At 43.2% G+C, this 17802-nt stretch overlaps 1 protein-coding gene across 2 annotated transcripts; it reads left to right on the top strand.

Annotated features, from left to right (window-relative positions):
- Positions 1 to 158: 158 nt before the first annotated feature.
- On the top strand, positions 159 to 17750 carry prune (prune exopolyphosphatase). 2 transcript variants are annotated; one of them, XM_065298506.2, is made up of 8 exons: positions 159 to 298; positions 3119 to 3223; positions 3477 to 3679; positions 4802 to 4986; positions 11504 to 11662; positions 11893 to 11987; positions 13272 to 13430; positions 13548 to 17750. In XM_065298506.2, exons 1-8 carry the CDS (start codon positions 296 to 298, stop codon positions 13956 to 13958), a joined length of 1320 nt encoding a protein of 439 aa, XP_065154578.1. In that variant the 5' UTR covers positions 159 to 295; the 3' UTR covers positions 13959 to 17750. The 2 variants fall into 2 exon arrangements, with proteins under 2 accessions (XP_065154578.1, XP_065154576.1); XM_065298504.2 differs by having other exon boundaries at positions 159 to 287.
- The last annotated feature ends 52 nt before the right edge of the window (positions 17751 to 17802 follow it).

Below are 17802 nucleotides of genomic sequence, written 5' to 3' on the forward strand. Positions count from 1 at the left end.
CTGCAAATCAGCGTTACAGAAAATACGTTTTGTAAAAGCAGTACATTAGAGAAAACCTTGCTGTGAGGTAAAATGTAGTTCATTCGTATGCAGGAGCGAACTACATTTCCCAGTGTTACGTCAGTGCGTCACTACGCACGTTTTCACAAAACTGGCGCTCAGTACACATTTCAGTCACACTGTGTGGGGTATTTTTACACGCGTGAAAGATATTTCGATTCGGGAAAACCTTCGGGCTCCGTGTGACAATGGAGGCGTATTTACGGAGCTGTCGCGAGGTACTGAAGGTAAGACAATGGTGCGCTTGCTCTGCTGGATTTAACCCTTTTACAAACTTGTTATCCGACCGCCGCGTGACTATCTACACTGTTCCTGTCGAGACCCACTACACAGATTAATGTTTACCCACTATACAATCTTAAAAATAATGTATGGTTATGTTTGAAGTATATTTGCGATATGGTAGACTCGTGCGTGGACTCAATGTGTCAGTTATGACAGAAAAGAAAGCAGACAAAGACCGTTATCTTATTCATTAGTTGTTAAACTTCTTAAGTAAATAAAGTAACTGTCATACGGTGTATGTCTCCATTAAAGGGAGTGTCTTGCATGTAAGTTACCCAGTGGTCCTAAAAAGTATTTTGTCATTTGAGACACTTATTGTTTGTATTTAATGCATTTTAACTCAACGTATTCATATAGCTTTATTATGCAAAATCTGACACTTTTTTTAGGTTGTGGAGAGATTGTGCAATCTTCCTGTAAAAACATGCAACATAATATTTTAGTAATATTTTTATTGACCACTGTAGTTCCCATGACGTCATTGTGGTTTTCTTTTTGTCTTAATATGAAAAATTTCGACATATTGATATAGAAATATATTTTTTAAGTTATTTAAAAAAAAATCTACCCTGAACCATGACGCAATTCAGCCTTTGCACATGCAATATTTTATTCTGGTGGGGAAAAAAAGAGTCGTCGTTGTGTTTAGTCAATAAAGCCATTCCCACATTTCTAGTTTTACAGCTTAATGTGCTCCATTTCACGACTAAAGGTTGATCTGAGGCAATAATACCTGTTTGCTGAGACAATAATACCTGCTGCCTGGTGCATATGATCCTTACAGCATCTGTCAAAAACAGCAGAGCATCTCTCTACCCCAAACACTGTTGTTTTAAACCCAAACACCTCTGCACTCACTCACCCATTGCTGGGAAGACGATGTGTTTGTTTTGTGTTTTACCTTAAAGTGTGACCCTCAGCCAGGAGAAGCAAGCAGAGAGGGGTTCTGTTACTAATTCAGTCAATGATTGAAGAAACAGAGAGACGAAAACGGCCAACACACACAGCTACGCTTCTGGTTAAAGTGCCTTTTGTCTGCAATGAAGCATGAGGTTGCAAATATAGAGCGCGATGGTGAGCCAAGTGCTCTTTCCACTCGTTCTGTTGACCCAAGACCCAGTGGTTCTGTACTGTTTACTCACTGTCCCGTGGTCCATTTCACATCGCTGTGACTAACTTCCTGTCCGGTCCTTCAGTTGCACACATATGGACACGAATAGGCATGTTTTCCTGCACTTCCCCATCTAACAAGATTTTTTATTCTGATTAACACGAGAGAGAGAGAGAGAGAGACAGAGAGAGAGAGAGAGAGAGAGAGACATCTTGCCCAAACCTCACCCAAGTCCTCTGGTCTGTGCCAGCTGTGAGCTCAGTCTGTGTTGAACAAACAGTCTGTCGTTCAGTATTTACACAAATCCCAGCTGACTGCCCAGATCAGAGTATATTATTTGATTTTGACGTCACAGTTTGTCTTTGTGTTCAGCTGGAGTAATGAATGAGACCAAATGGTTATTAACACTATAGGAGTCATCATGATGAGAGATAAAAGGTTTTATTGGAACCAGGATGATCCATTTAAAGTTGTTCTATTTAAAGTGCCCTTTATCTTGCAAATCGTCCAACAGATGGGCTTTAATACATAAGGGAGGGTCTGCCTGTTATCAATACTAGCTCAATTTAAAGGTATGATTGTTTAATAGTTCACCCATAAGTAAAAATTTGGTTTATTTATTCATCCACATGTCGGTACGAAGCCATATAACAAACAAATAAATAGCAGCAGGAAAGCGTTTTCTCTTAATTGACGTCAATGGCCGGGAAAGAGTTAATTTCGGCGCTGATAATCGGTCGACCCCTAAAAGCTGTCGTTGGGGCGGTGCCCTTCCAAAAAGTACATATTTGTACATAAAGAGTAGATATTAGTACCTCAATGGTAGATATGAGGACCTTGGAAAAGGGTACCGTCCCAGTGACAGTTTTGGAACCATTTTCTGGGAGTTCATGGTGTTTAAAAAATGTATAGATTAAATGCACTTTAAGTTGTTTTGGATAAAAGCTTCTACCAAATGCATAAATGTAAATTTACTATTCTTGGGTGACCTGTTATCAGCACATCTTTTCGAACGCTATAGAGAATAAAAGCCTGCTATCTTGAATCTGTTGGTAAGCTACTGAATGTGTTTTATCTCTGGCACGTTGCACCCCACCTCCCACTGGCTCTTAGAGATATTGAGTTACTGGGTGACCATAAGTGTTCAACATTGTTTGTCAGATAAACCTTTCTCTGGATATGAAGACGTCTTCTTCTACAGTATACGTATACGTTTCTTCTCACTTATTTATTGTAGGGAAGCTATTCTTACATTTAAATGTACATTTATCCAAAGCTTTTATCCAAAGTGACTTGCAGTGCATTAAAAGGTATACATTTATCAGTATGTGATCGAACTCAACAATTTGCGGTGTTAATGCAGTGCTCTCCCAAATGAGCTATACCACCTGTACTGTCCTTGTTTAGATAACTTAGATAAGATCATCTTTTAGTCTTTAAATGCAATGACTTCATGGACCTTGTGGTTAAAGTGCTTTCTCAAGGACAAACGCTGTATCCAGTTCCAGGATTCTTCGCTTTAATAATCAGATTCTGTACCAAGAATAGGCTTCTTATATTGTTTGTCAGCCTGCTTTAATAGATACTTGGTGTACCTGTATACATTGTATATTGCCCTATATTGTTGTCCAGCGGTCTGACTTTGTTCTTCTTTGTTTTCAGGGTTGTTGTAATAACAGCCCAGGGCTTCATGTCGTAATGGGGAATGAGGCTTGTGATATGGATTCGATGGTATCAGCCCTGACCTTCGCCTACTTTCTTTCAAAGGTATGCTTTGACCAACCTAGCACACTCACTGGGTCTTGTTTACTAACTGTGTTTTGTGTGATATGTAAACAAATGTGTGTATTTTATTTGTGAGTAACAGTTGTGTTTCCTGTTGTGTTCTTAGAAAGTCTCAGATCTGTCATGTTGATAAACATTTGAGGTCATTTCCAAATTGCTCTGTCTCTTCATAATGACTGTGCATTGAAGATGGAGGATTATTGATTTGCTCATCAGTATTGTTTACCCGTCATAGACTCTGAACTCTAAGAGGCTACCAGTGCCTATACTCAATATCCCACGACGCGAGTTCCCCTTGCGTTCAGACAGCATCTTCCTGCTGAGAGAGACCGGTCTGTCTCAGGACGATCTGCTCTTCAGGGACGAGGTGGACCTTCACAGTCTACACAAGGCCAAACAGCTGACACTGACACTGGTCGACCATAACGTTTTGCCCAGGTCAGAGTTATGTTTTGTAGGACCATAACTTATTTCTGTCAACACCAATAAGTTACGCATTATTTAGGGGATAACCTTATCCCACTTATTGCTTGCTACATTAGTAAATATATGTACACAAAATGTTGATTTGATTTATTTGATTGGATTTGATTATAAGAAATGCAGACCTTTCACAAGGAAAAACATTTTGAGATGAGACACGTTCAAACAAGTTCAAAGTTCAGACAAGACAAACTAGCTTTTGGTTTAATCATTTGTGTGTTTGTGTGTGTGTGTGTGTGTGTGTGTGCGTGCGTGAGAAAGAGAGAGATAGTCTCTGTGTATGACTGACAGTTATATTACATAGTTTACTGTCAACACTGTTCCTCTACATTGGTAACAGAGTATTTTCATTTATATAAGACACTTTATTCAGAAAATATTATATTGTTATAGCCAATGGCGACCGGTGACTTCTTTTTACGAGGGAGCACGATGCAAAGTTCGCCACAACATGTATGTAGCCCGTCATGTGTGTGGATCGTCACTTAAAAATATGTGTTCTGCACGTTGAGTGATCCTATGTACATCACGTGTTTTGTCAAAATAAGTGCCTGCTGCAGACGCGTCTAAAGGGTTTATGATAAAAGAGACGCTCACGTTTGCCAGATACTCGCATAATCTCATGCTTAGTCAGAGTTTACTGTTAAGGGAGTGTCTTGCGTGTATTTTGTGAATGTGAGCGTCTCTTTTTATACACGGTTTTGACGCGTGTGCAGCAAGCACTTATTTTGACAAAACACGTGATTCACATGGTTCACATGATGCAGAAATAAACTAGCTAATAGACCAACTGTATAGTATTGTATACAAGTGTTTAATATCGGCATCGGTATCCGCCAGAAGTTGTCTGTTTAAATCGGTATCGGCATCGGCAACAAAAAAAATCCTATCGGTGCATCCCTATAAACAATGGCACTGATATATGTTAAGATTTGTCAGTACAAGGTGTTTTTAAATTAAGGTAGCTCGAACATGCACTTCACTCTGGGCACTAGGATAAGCCATGTACGGGAGACCGCCCCCTTATGATCCATTACAAATTATTAAAAGTATTAATACAAGTCTTTATTTCTTCAGTTCGGATAGTGAGTTGGAAGAAGCTGTTGTTGAAGTTATTGACCATCACCTTCTACAGAGACCCTCATCTTCCTCGTGCTCTGTCACCGTAGAGAGAGTAGGCTCTTGTGCCACACTGGTTACGGAGCGCATCACCCAAAAAGCACCTGATGTGCTCGACCAACAAGTGGCTCAGCTTTTATATGGTGAGTGCCATGGTGACATGATTAAACATGTACAGGAATGCCAAAGCTCATAGCAGGACTGCTGTTAAATCTGTCTGAAACTGTTACTGGTCCCAGCATGGTTTTCAGTGACATTTAAAAAGTGGAGAAAATCCACATTTTACAGTGTATTTGAAGAGTTTGGTTCTTAAAACGTGCTAAATCCCTTTTTTTTATTAGTTACCATCCAAAATCAGTATTGTATCAGGTCAGTATTAAAAAGTAAATTCTTAATTTTACGCAAAATCCAATATCCGCCGTATTATTCTGTCATCTTTTTTCCTTTTTTTCCCAAAACGCGATAAACGCCAGTTCCCCTTCTCTGACGAATGCAATAAATCCCTCAGCATATCACACCGCACCATTCCACGCATTGTAAACAACAATGGTGGCACATTGAATACACACAGAATCCTAGTTTTCCTCATCTACTTTGTACTTCGTGACAAACAAACAAAAACAAAATAATACTTTTGATGAAAGTAATAAGCCTGTGGTGGTTTTCTGTGGCGAAGAAGAAACGTAAGCCACTCGGCACATGGGCGACGGAAAAATGGCGGCTGTTGCTTGTTCTCACCCGACAGCATCAATCTTCTGTCATGCTGACGCATTGACCTCAGATAAAAACTTGCGGAAAAAATAATCAGCTTTTATAATAAATCTTTGAAAATCTAATTATGGATTTGAATTTTTTATGTTATTATAATGTAAAGATGCTATGTGAAATTTTGTAACAGAAAATAGTGGTTCCCTTTCAATACGGTTCACTTCGCATTGCGTCAGTTTGCTGACGCTATGGGGGAAACTCCTGTTTACTCCGTGATTGAAGCCTATTGGTTAACGTCTGTAGAAAATACAGACCAATGACGTTTGAGCCCGCGCGGGGGCGTGGCACACGTCCCTATATAAGCCGGTGAAATACGTCAAGAGCTCATTACTTTTCTCCTTCAGCGCGAACCTTCTCGCTGCTCCGAAGAAGAAGCCCTTACTCGCCGTCGATCCAAGCACTGCAGCGGACTACAACACACCAGCGTGTTCCCCTGCCGCTTTCCGGTGAGCCTACAAGAGTATCTAAAAGAGCAGAAGCGCGTTGAGATAATGTCGCTTCGGCATTGCGGCTCCTGCCGAGCCCCTTTGCCCGTGGAGGATTTCCACAAAGAGTGCGTCATCTGTCTGGGTCCTGCCCACGCCGAGGCCGTACTCACTGAGGCGGGCTGCGCCCACTGCGAGCTCCTTCCTATCGCGGTGCTGCGCTCCCGCCTCGAGATCTTTAAACGGAAGGCTTCCCGTGCTCTCCCGCCTAAACAGCAGCGGAGCCGTGAAGCTGGAAGACGCCCTGAGACCGAGTCCACGCCGGCTCATCCCCCGCGTGCTCTGTCTCCCCGCCGTCATCCTGTCACCTTCGCCCGTGAGGACTTACGCCCCCTGCCGAGTGCTAGCGGCATGGTTTCCTTTGGGTCCGGTGACAACTTGGAGATGATGTCATCCTCTGAGGAGTTGGAGGATTGGGCGGCTTCGGATGACGACGCCCACGCAGCCGCCGCCGATGAACCTACCGAGTCGCGTCCTCACGACTCTGAGCTCATCCGCATCTTGACGCAAGCTACGGCGGAGCTCAATATCAAGTGGTCGCCGCCGTCAGAGCCTCAACTCAGCCGGTTGGACGAGTGGTTTCTGCAGCCCGGGCGCCGTCAATCATCCCGCCAACGGCAGGCGCCGTTTTTCCCTGAGGTTCACCAGGAGCTCACCAAATCCTGGCGTGCTCCCCACTCCACCCGAGCTCAGAGCGCCGTCTCCCACGTCCTCTCCGTAGTGGACGGCGCCGACGAACACGGCTACTCTAAGATGCCGCCGCTCGAGGAAACTGTCGCCGCCCATCTCTGCCCGTCTTCAGCCGGCGGATGGAGGGCTAAGTTGAACCATCCGTCGAAGCCCTGTCGCCTGACATCGACCCTGGCGTCGAAATCCTACGCCGCCGACGGACACGCTGCATCCGCTCTCCATACGATGGCGGTACTGCAGGTATACCAGGCAAAACTCCTCCGTGACATGGACGAGTCAGGTCCGGACCCGTCGACCTTTCAAAACCTGCGCAGCGCGACTGATCTGGCCCTTCGCGCCACTAAAGTCGCCACTCAGGCTGTAGGAAGAGCCATGGCCAGCCTGGTTGTTCTGGAGAGACATCTGTGGCTGAACTTGACGGAAATCAAGGACACGGACCGGGTTGCCCTTCTTGACTCGCCCGTGTCACCGTCGGGGCTCTTCGGCTCCGCTGTGGAGGGGTTCACCCAGCGCTTCACTGAGGCACAGAAATCGTCGCAGGCTATGCGGCATTTTCTACCGAAACGATCTGCCTCAGCGTCTGAGACCGGCCGCCCAAAACCGCCGCCAACTCAACGCCCTAAGCCAGCACCAGCTCAGCCCCAGCCGAGAGCTGAACCGGAGGTCAAGCGCCAGCGTCCTGCACGACCGGCTGGCCCGCCTCGACGCCGCGGTCCCCGTCCTAGGATTACGCTGGACCCGACGCCGGCACCGCCTCCCTGAAGAGAGTCTGAGGAGGAAAAGAGGCTCTGGTCCCGCTTCGGCCGGCCCGCCCTCGAAAGTTCTGCGTGTTTCAGTCCCCTCGGGCGCTGGACACACCCTCGCTGTAACAGCGAAACACAAATTTTTACCTTTTCACAAAAAGAGCAAATTTCCTCCTCTGTACACACAAACACACACACACGGCTTAACGTCCATAAGCATATCGACGCTCGCCGTCAAATTTCACGTTTGGCAATCCACCCCCGGTATGCCGGGCTGGATTCTAAACGTAATCCAACACGGTTATTCACTTCAATTCGCCCGGAGACCACCCCGGTTTCGCGGCGTTCTCTACACCACTGTCCCAGACGATCGTATACAGATCCTCAGGGAAGAGGTGCGTTCTTTATTACTAAAAGACGCGATAGAGACGGTCCCGGCGGATCAAAGCGAATCAGGCTTTTACAGTCGTTATTTTCTCGTTCCAAAGAAAGACGGCGGCCTCAGACCGATATTGGATCTACGCGTTTTGAATCGCGCTCTTGCCAAACGGCCGTTCAAAATGCTTACAGCCAGACGAATCATGGCGTTAATTCGACCGGGCGATTGGTTCATATCAGTGGATCTGAAAGACGCTTACTTTCACATTCCGATAGCGCCACGTCACAGGCCGTTCCTAAGATTCGCGTTCGACGGGACAGCATACCAGTACAAAGTTCTGCCCTTCGGATTATCTCTGGCACCACGCACATTTACCAAATGTGCGGATGCGGCTCTCGCCCCTCTCAGACAGAGCGGCATCCGCATATTGAATTACCTCGACGATTGGCTTATTCTGGCACAGTCAGAGAGGGAAATTACTGCGCACAAGACCGTTGTACTCCAGCATTTGGAGAATTTGGGGTTCAAAATCAACCTCCAGAAGAGTTTGCTCACCCCCACGCAGCGAATCACGTTCTTAGGCACGACGCTCGACTCATTAAAGATGCGGGCATGGCTTACACAGGAACGCGCGCTCACGGTCAGACGCGAGGCGGCATCGTTCAAAGCGGGTTCACATCTCCCTCTCAAACGATTCCAGAAAATGCTGGGTCTGATGGCAGCAGCATCCCCACTAATACCGTTGGGAATGCTGTTCATGAGGCCGCTTCAGTTTTGGTTGAAAGCGAAAGTTCCGCCCCGTGCTTGGTTGTCGGGCCGCTTATTAATCAAAATCACGTACAGCTGCGTGAAAGCGCTTTCGATATGGACATCCCCTCACCTTTTCCTCTCGGGCACGGAGCTCGGCTCCGTGAGCAGGAGGAAAGTGGTGACTACGGATGCGTCTGCGACGGGTTGGGGCGCTCACTGCGACGGCGAGCTCGCCTTCGGTGCGTGGAACAACCAGTTGTCTCAGCTACATATCAACCACCTCGAGATGTGGGCGGTTATCTTGGCGCTACGACACTTTCGACCGAAACTCCAACATCAACACGTTCTAGTGCGGTCGGACAGTATGACGGTGGTTTCGTTCATAAACCACCAAGGAGGGCTGAGATCTCGCTCCCTATCCAGGCTGGCGAAACGGCTTTTATTATGGGCTCACGCGAACGTACGTTCGTTAAAAGCGACTCACGTACCGGGTGTAGCCAATACGGGTGCAGACATTCTCTCGCGCAACGGTCCGCCGCCGGGAGAATGGAGACTGCATCCTCAGACGGTCGAGAGAATATGGACCGTCTTCGGCCGGGCGGAGATCGATCTGTTTGCATCAGACGAGAACGCGCATTGCCCGATCTTCTTCTCGAGACATCACGATGCCCTGTCGCAAGCATGGCCGGCGTGTCTTCTGTATGCTTTTCCTCCGGTGGCCCTGTTACCACAGGTCCTTCAGAGGATAAGAGAGACGAAATGCGCGATAATTCTGGTCGCTCCGTTTTGGCACAATCAACCGTGGCTCCCCGACCTATGGCAGCTGAAAACATCAGCACCATGGCCAGTACCGCTGAGGAAAGACCTCCTATCTCAGGCGAGAGGGACGATATGGCATCCACAGCCGGAGCTATGGAATCTACACGTTTGGTCTCTGAACGGCAACCTTCACGCCTTTCAGGACGAGTGTTAAATACTCTAACTGAAGCTAGGGCCCCATCTACCAGGCGCCTTTACGCTCAAAAGTGGTCTATTTTTTCTGATTGGTGCACGACGAAAGACTTAAACCCAAACACCTGTGAAGTGGAGCATATTCTCTCCTTTCTGCAGGAAATGCTGGACAGCGGTCGCGCGCCCTCGACGCTTAAAGTGTATGTGGCGGCGATAACGGCGAATCACGCCCTTATCGCCGGTCGCACCGTGGGAAAACATGATCTAATCATTAAATTCCTCAGAGGCGCTCGCAGACTACACCCACCGCGACCTAACACGGTCCCGTCTTGGGATCTGTCCACGGTCCTGAAAGCGCTGCGCGGTCCCCCTTTCGAGCCCCTCGAGCAGGCTGACCTGCGCGCTCTCTCGTTTAAAACCGCTCTCCTCCTGGCGTTGGCATCGGTTAAACGAGTGGGCGATTTACACGCGTTTTCAATTGACCCGTCGTGTCTGGAATTCGGTCCTAACGATAGCAAAGTGATCCTTAGACCGAGAGCGGGATACATTCCTAAAGTTTTGACCACGCCATTTAGAGTTCAGGTGGTTTCACTTCTCGCCCTTCCAACGGCGGACGGCGAACAAACCCCGAACACGCTCTGCCCCGTCAGAGCGTTAAGAATATACACGGACCGTTCTGCCTCATACCGCAAGTCAGATCAGCTGTTCGTAAGCTTCGCACAACATTCCTTAGGTATGCCGCTCACTAAACAGAGGCTATCTAAATGGATCGTCGAAGCCATTGCTTTGGCTTACGCCTCCCTGAATGAACATTGTCCAGTTGGTTTAAAAGCTCACTCCACGAGGGGTATGGCTTCATCTTGGCCTTGGTCTACGGGGATTTCTATCGTTGACATTTGTAACGCGGCCGGCTGGTCCTCGCCGTCTACGTTTGTCAGATTTTATAGCCTGGATGTCCCTGCCTTACAAGCACAGGTCTTATCGGCTTAATGATTCACGCGATTGCGTTTCTGTATGCCTTCACGGTGCGTTGCTAGCTCACCGTCATGGCTACCTATTAATAAATCATGCACAGCTCGCGGCGCGCTCAGGGAACCCGCCGTCTCGTGCTCTATTGTATATGCATCATGGTGCGTTTAGAAACTTCACTGTATGCGTATTACTGTCTCATATATGGTGCTTACACTTGCGCTCGCTAGAGCTATGTATATGCTGGGTTAGGGCCACATGCAGTGTCTCTCCGGTAAGGGCACCTCAGTCCGTTGTGTATGCACGGCGGGATGGGATTACGTTCCCCCATAGCGTCAGCAAACTGACGCAATGCGAAGTGAACCGTATTGAAAGGGAACGCTTAGGTTACTCACGTAACCCCGGTTCCCTGAAATAACGGGAACGAAGCATTGCGTCGCTGGCCGTGCTACAAACGTCTACGCAGCGAGTGTTATTCGGCTGCGCGCTTCAGTCGAATAATAATGAGCTCTTGACGTATTTCACCGGCTTATATAGGGACGTGTGCCACGCCCCCGCGCGGGCTCAAACGTCATTGGTCTGTATTTTCTACAGACGTTAACCAATAGGCTTCAATCACGGAGTAAACAGGAGTTTCCCCCATAGCGTCAGCAAACTGACGCAATGCTTCGTTCCCGTTATTTCAGGGAACCGGGGTTACGTGAGTAACCTAAGCGTTTTCATCTTGTCACTTTCTTGGTATAAAAACATATTTTTACTGAATTTAGTCCAAATGGATTTACTGCGTTTTGAAACCAAACTCTTCATTTTTTCTTGCTGCCCTGTTGTTTCGATGCAACATGATATTGATGTGAGTCAACGTCAGCAGACAGATAAACATCTTGTTAACGTTGCATTTCACCTGTATTTCTGCTTTCTGTCAAAGGTACCATTATCCTAGACTGCGTTAACATGGCACCCGAGGCAGGTAAAGTTACCCCTAAGGACAGCCAGTATGCCGTCTTTTTGGAAAAGCATTTTCCCGAGCTGCCTCCGAGGGGCGCTTTATTCCAGTCTTTACAAAATGCCAAGTTTGACGTATCAGGTGAGAGGATCTTTGTTGGGTAGTGAATAAAACAAAATGCCTAGTAATCTGCATTAATACAAAAATTAGCAAACTAGTTAATTTCTCTCGACTAGACATACAGAGATGAGATAGGCTTAATGGTTTCTAGTTTTTGTTTGACAAACGTTTCCAAGTAGTGATTTAGACACGAGTTAAATCGGTCTCAGGTTATTTGATATGAATCTATGTTATGTCCATCTGTTTGTCAGGTCTGTCCACTGAGCAGATGCTGTTAAAAGACATGAAAGCAGCAAGTGGTGGGGATCTACGACTGGCTGTCAGTGTTATTTATTTGACACTAGAGGTCAGTAATGTTACACGATGACCTTTTATGACATTCTTATGCTCTCTGAAATAAGGAAACAAGGAAGGCACTGATTTAGAAATTTTGTGGCCAGTGGCAATTTTAAGAAAAACTGTTGATAGAGATTAAATTTGATAAGTTATGTTTTTAAAGGATTAGTGTTCAAACACACCATTACAAAACACACAAAAGCTGTTTTTATTGCCATAGCTTTCACCCATTTCTATTACAGGCAAAGATTTTTGTATTAAAATAACCAGAAACCACTTGCAACATAGATTTTGTTCACTGGTGTACTTTCATTATCCCAGAAGTCTCCAAAAATGTCTGATCCAGAGAAATTCACAATTTAAACCATTATAACGCCCCTGCTCATTTCATCGCCTGTCAATAGTGTCATGTTCATGTTATCCTCCATTTTACCAGCATAGAAACCATACAGGTGCTTAATTTCATGAGTGCCACGCAGATCAATCGGCATGTGACATCAAAGTATCACAAATGTGATTCGAAAGCAGTACTGTTGAGTCGTTCCCATACTTTGATGTCATATATCGTTCAATCTGCGAACGCCACATGCGGAAGTAGCATTATTAGATGTTATTTCTATCAAGCCAGCCTGGTGGTTAAGTAAATAACGTAATGGTTATAAAACTTTATTTCATTACATCATTCATAAACATGATCCAGCTACGCCTTTGTTATTGTTGTTAACCTTTAACAGCGATCATTGCATATTTAGCCTTTGACATTATCTGCATAACATGTATAACAGGATGTGTGAAAAGACATAACTGAAAATAATTAAATATTGTAATATAGTTTTCAGAAGGGTTGTTTTTTTATTCTTATTATTGACAAATATTGGTGCTGTGGTATGGCAGATATATTGATGCATCTTTTAAAAAACACCTCCAGCAAGTCTTTGCAGTGCTGTTCCTCATTTAAATTCCCAAGTACACATGCAAATTACACGTTTCCTTTTGAATGAAGCGAGTGCTGTGTGTCTAGCCTCAGTACTTGTTTCCACAAAGCGAGAGAGGAAATTAAGAAATGTGAGGAGCTCTTGTTGTGGGCACAAAATGTGCTCATGTGCCCATCCTCATGACTCACGTGAACGCTTCAGTGATCCTTAAGCACAACTGATTCCAAGTCAGACACACCCAACCTCACCGCAGGGCTGGGCAGTCTGTCTCACACACCGCACGTTCAACTGTGTCAGAGTTATGTTCGCACACCATTTTTTTCCAAACATTCATGCTCAAATGCGCTGTTCGCCTTTAGGATTTTCTACAGAGGCGGGGCCTGCAACAAGACCTCTGTGAGTTCTGCCACAAACACAACTATAACCTGGTGGTTGCAATGACAATCTCTTTTAGAGATAACAAGGAGCCGTTCCGACAGCTAGCCATCTATAGTTCCAGCACTGTCTACAGAGAAGAGGTACCTGAGATGGTGAACAAAGTCAACATTTAAAGTTAAAATTGGGTGATTTCAATGAGTTTTGATGAATGTTGAATTTAAAGATGACTTATTTTGATACATTTTCTATTTTTGTAGATCAGTAAAGCACTAGAAAAGGCCAAAAACCCCAGTTTGGATCTAAGGCCAATAAGCAGTCCATATTTGGATATCAAGACATACATACAAGGTAACACAGTGGCATCACGCAAGAAGTTATTACCCATTATTACAGACTTCTTGAAGGAGTGGGATCGGAAAGTGTGTCAAAGTGGGAATATAGATGTTTTAGATCTGGACGATGATTCCAATCAAGACCAGAGTGACTCGTTGCAATGTGCAGAGGATGCTGGGATTGAGGATGATACCCCATTCCCTCCAACACCTATGAACAGTCTGGTTGAGGGCTGTCCTTTGGACAATGGCCTGCCAAAAATCAATCCTGAGATTTTGGTGGAGAAAGTTTGCAGGATGGCCAGCATGGAGGATGAGTCTCCTGAAGGACAGTGATGAGGAAGCTGTTCCCATAGAGTCCTTTAGGATCTGGAGCCTTTCTATGACCTCCAGAAAAGGCAGTGCATAAACAGCAGTGGTGTACAAAGGCAAAACAATGAAGGGGGAATTTTGTTGTTTGTAAACTGTCAAAGGTACAACATGGTTAAAAGAGACCTTTCTTTTGACTTTTTGAGGTTTGGTACATTTGAATGCAGCGTCATATTTATCATAGCGTTTGAAAAAGTTTGAATTTGAGATGTTACTGGCTCAAGATGTAGATTTAGGTTGTTAGTTATTTTTGACTCAGGTTCTCCCTAATTATAAAAATTCATTTTGATTTACTAAAGATTTGACTCCCAGTTTGACTCCCAATTGATTGACTTGGTCAAGTCATTTCTATTAAGTAGCTGTGTTCAGGTCACAATCACAACATGCAACATTCAATTCAAAATGAGTTCTTGCTGTTATGATAGATACTCACTTCTGTGGCTTTTGTAGTATAGATTAAGTTTTTCATCTTAATTTTGGATTAAGGTGTTTTCACTGACTTGAAACAAGATTATCAGTACAGTTAGGTCCTGAGTTTGCGGTCATCCAATCCAATGTAGTGTCTTTATATTACAGATCAATGCAACATAAAGTTGAATACCTTAAAGTAGGTACTATTGTTGGTGTAGGTGTAAACAATAAAAGTTATATGCCATGATGGTTTGTAGGTTGTTAGAATGGCATGTTGTTGATTTCCTCAAAAAAGTATTTAAACTTAAATTAAATGGAAAGTCCATTTATACTACTACACAAAAGGTTCATAAGCAGAAATTTGATTCTTGCATTTTTGTTATTGTACTTACATGAATTTCCCAGTTAAAAATATAAAAGTTTTTCGAGTTAAAAATATAAAAGTTTCTCGAGTTAAAAATATAAAAGTTTCTCGAGTTAAAAATATAAAAGTTTCTCGAGTTAAAAATATAAAAGTTTCTCGAGTTAAAAATATAAAAGTTTCTCAAGTTAAAAATATAAAAGTTTCTCAAGTTAAAATTTTTTAAAGTTTCTCAAATTGTAAAGTTCCCTGTGGGATGGGACTATTTTTAAGCTGTATGATTGATTACTTACTTTCCTTGTTGGGGAAATGTAACCAAGTACAGTAATTGAGTTTACTTTTTGTTGGTCTTCATTACAATGCTATAGTTAAGCAAAATATTAGTACTATGCCCATATGTAGTAGTTTTAATCATTAACGTGTTAATACTGTTAATACTTCCACTGTAAGCGGATTACTGTAAGTGCTTTCTATTTATTAACAAACTGAGGAACAAGCAAGCATTTTTGACTGTGGTATTCAACAGCATGCCACTAATATGGTGCATATACAATATATTAAGTTTTTTTACTAATTAAATAATTTTGTCTTGATTTCCCAGTGATTGTAGGTAAAGATTCATAATGTCAAATAATTTCAATACCATTTTGGCCACACTTTAAAAATTGGTTCATTTAGATCAACCTGTCATTGAGTCAGAAAGGGACAAACTCAGCCGTTTGGGTAAAATGTTTATATTTGACCCAACAATGGGTTAAAACAACCCAGCATAGGTAAAATTACAACTTAGCGGTTTGGGTTAATTCCTTTTTGACCCAACACTGACCCAGCATTTTTCAGAGTGAACTTGTAGATGTTATAGATCTGATATGCTTAAATCTCAGTTTTGTGGAAATGTGTGCGGCATGTTAAGCATTTGATCATTTGTGTTTTAAGTGTATACCTTCAGTATTCCATTACTTTGTATTATGTTATATAATTTGTATAAGGATTAATTTGGGTTTTGGTTGCATTTGGTGCATGAAATGTTTTGAAGGGATAGTTCACCCAAAAATGAAAATAATGTCACTAATGACTCACCCTCATGTCGTTCCAAACTCGTGAGACCTCCGTTCATCTTTGGAACACAGTTTAAGATGTTTTATATTCAGTCGAGAGCTTGTTGCCTCTTTATTGAAAATCTACGAGCGGTATACTGTCCATTTCCAGAAAGGTAATAAAAACATCATCAAAGTAGTCCATGTGACATCAGTGGGTCAGTTAGAATGTGTTGAAGCAGTCCAAAAATGACGACTTTATTCAGCATTGTCTTCTCTTCCGCGTCTGTTGTGAAGCGCATGCTTAAGTCACGTGACTGCAGTGACGCAGATTAGGTGTTATCCTCAGACATGTTGGCGAATTTATAATTTTTTTTACTTACAGCATGCATCTCCTTAAGACTGTAAACGAAGCCTGGGTGCACCAAAAAAAACAGCTGGGATGCACCAGATAACACGTCAGCCACGTTGTACGTCATCGTACGTCAATGAAAACGTCAATATATTTTTAATGCTTCAACAAATTCTAACTGTCCCACTGATGTCACATGAATTACTATGATGATGTTTTTATTACCTTTCTGGACATGGACAGTATACCGTACATAGATTTTCAATGAAGGGTCAGAAAGCTCTTGAACTAAATATAAAACATCTTAAACTGTGCTCGAAGATGAACAGAGGTCTTACGAGTTTGGAACGACATGAGGGTGAGTCATTAATGACATCATTTTCATTTTTGGGTGAACTATCCCTTTAAAGACATATGTAACAAAAATTCTAACTTCAGTGTTGGAGGTCCACTCTCTTCAAAAGCTAGTATGGGTTAGCTCCAATACTAACATACTTCAGGTTAATAGACCTACATAGCCACCGCTTTGACTGCTGAATTATACATCCCTGCCATATTGTTGAGGCCAAAGCTGTCCTATGAACCAAGCAAAGCTGGTGTTTTCTGGAAAAAAGCATAATTATGTTTGTAGTCCAATTTCAGTGCTTGACAATGTGAGTTTTAACAGTTCTTTGACAATTATTAATATTTAAAGATTGTAGATTGTAAAGCGTTGAAATCGGTTGAGAAATGTAAACATGATTGTGCTTTTTTAAATCCAGACCGTAGCTTCTATGTTTACTCGTCTGTTTATTTAGGGCCGTTTTGCCCTCCCCAATATGGGGGACTCCTTGATGTATGGCACCAACGGCCAAAGCAGTCAATGCTGCATCTGTGCATGTGTCTTTGTTCAGGATTAATAGAAGAACCAATAGGAGTGTTTGATTATGTTTAAATCTAAATCCTACAGGCCAATGGCCTTTGAGGAACACAGCTGAGTAGCCCTGATTTATAATTTTTTGAATGGGTGCCATTTTTATTTTATTTTCATTAGTGTGTTTGTGATCAAACACCTTATGATTCAAAATTCAACTGATATAAAGATGATGCATCATAAAAAGCACACATTATGCATTATGTTGGTAATGACACAGCTTGTGTTACAAGGTACCAAATGGATGAAACATTTCTACAGTTTTCATGGACGGGTTTGTCCATGACAGTGTTGTGTAAAATGAGTTGGACAAGTTTCTTCAATACTTTCAACAGGTTGGTCTTTCATATTGGACTTGTTGCATATAATATGGTGTGTTGATATTGTAAGGTATTTCTCTATGTTGTGTATTATTAACCCTGATCGATGATGGTCAATAGAGAGAATTGCTGCATGCTGCCTCAGGAATTTTTTTTTTTCAGAAATGATTAATTTGCCAATATATTGAGAAATCAATACTTTGTAAAACTTGGTGAAATTGTAATGTACACATATTAATGTGCTTGGTTGTAGAGCAGGACATTCAAAAGCACCTAATCTGCCACATGTATTTTAATGCAAAGGCCTTTTTTATTTCCAATCTCATTTGTAATGCTGAATATAAATAAATTTAATTTGTTCAATATTTGGATGTTATGTATATTTTAATGCACCCACTGTTATATAATATGCAGATG

Source organism: Paramisgurnus dabryanus, chromosome 13 (assembly GCF_030506205.2).
Source record: "Paramisgurnus dabryanus chromosome 13, PD_genome_1.1, whole genome shotgun sequence".
In the NCBI taxonomy this organism is placed as follows: domain Eukaryota; kingdom Metazoa; phylum Chordata; class Actinopteri; order Cypriniformes; family Cobitidae; genus Paramisgurnus; species Paramisgurnus dabryanus.

Excerpts from the sequence above, each read along its gene's own strand:
- prune (XM_065298504.2), top strand. The coding sequence starts at position 249 with ATGGAGGCGTATTTACGGAGCTGTCGCGAGGTACTGAAG. Across the intron at positions 3,224-3,476 it reads TCGCCTACTTTCTTTCAAAG|ACTCTGAACTCTAAGAGGCT; the intron begins GTATGCTTTGAC and ends TACCCGTCATAG. Across the intron at positions 3,680-4,801 it reads GACCATAACGTTTTGCCCAG|TTCGGATAGTGAGTTGGAAG; the intron begins GTCAGAGTTATG and ends TTATTTCTTCAG.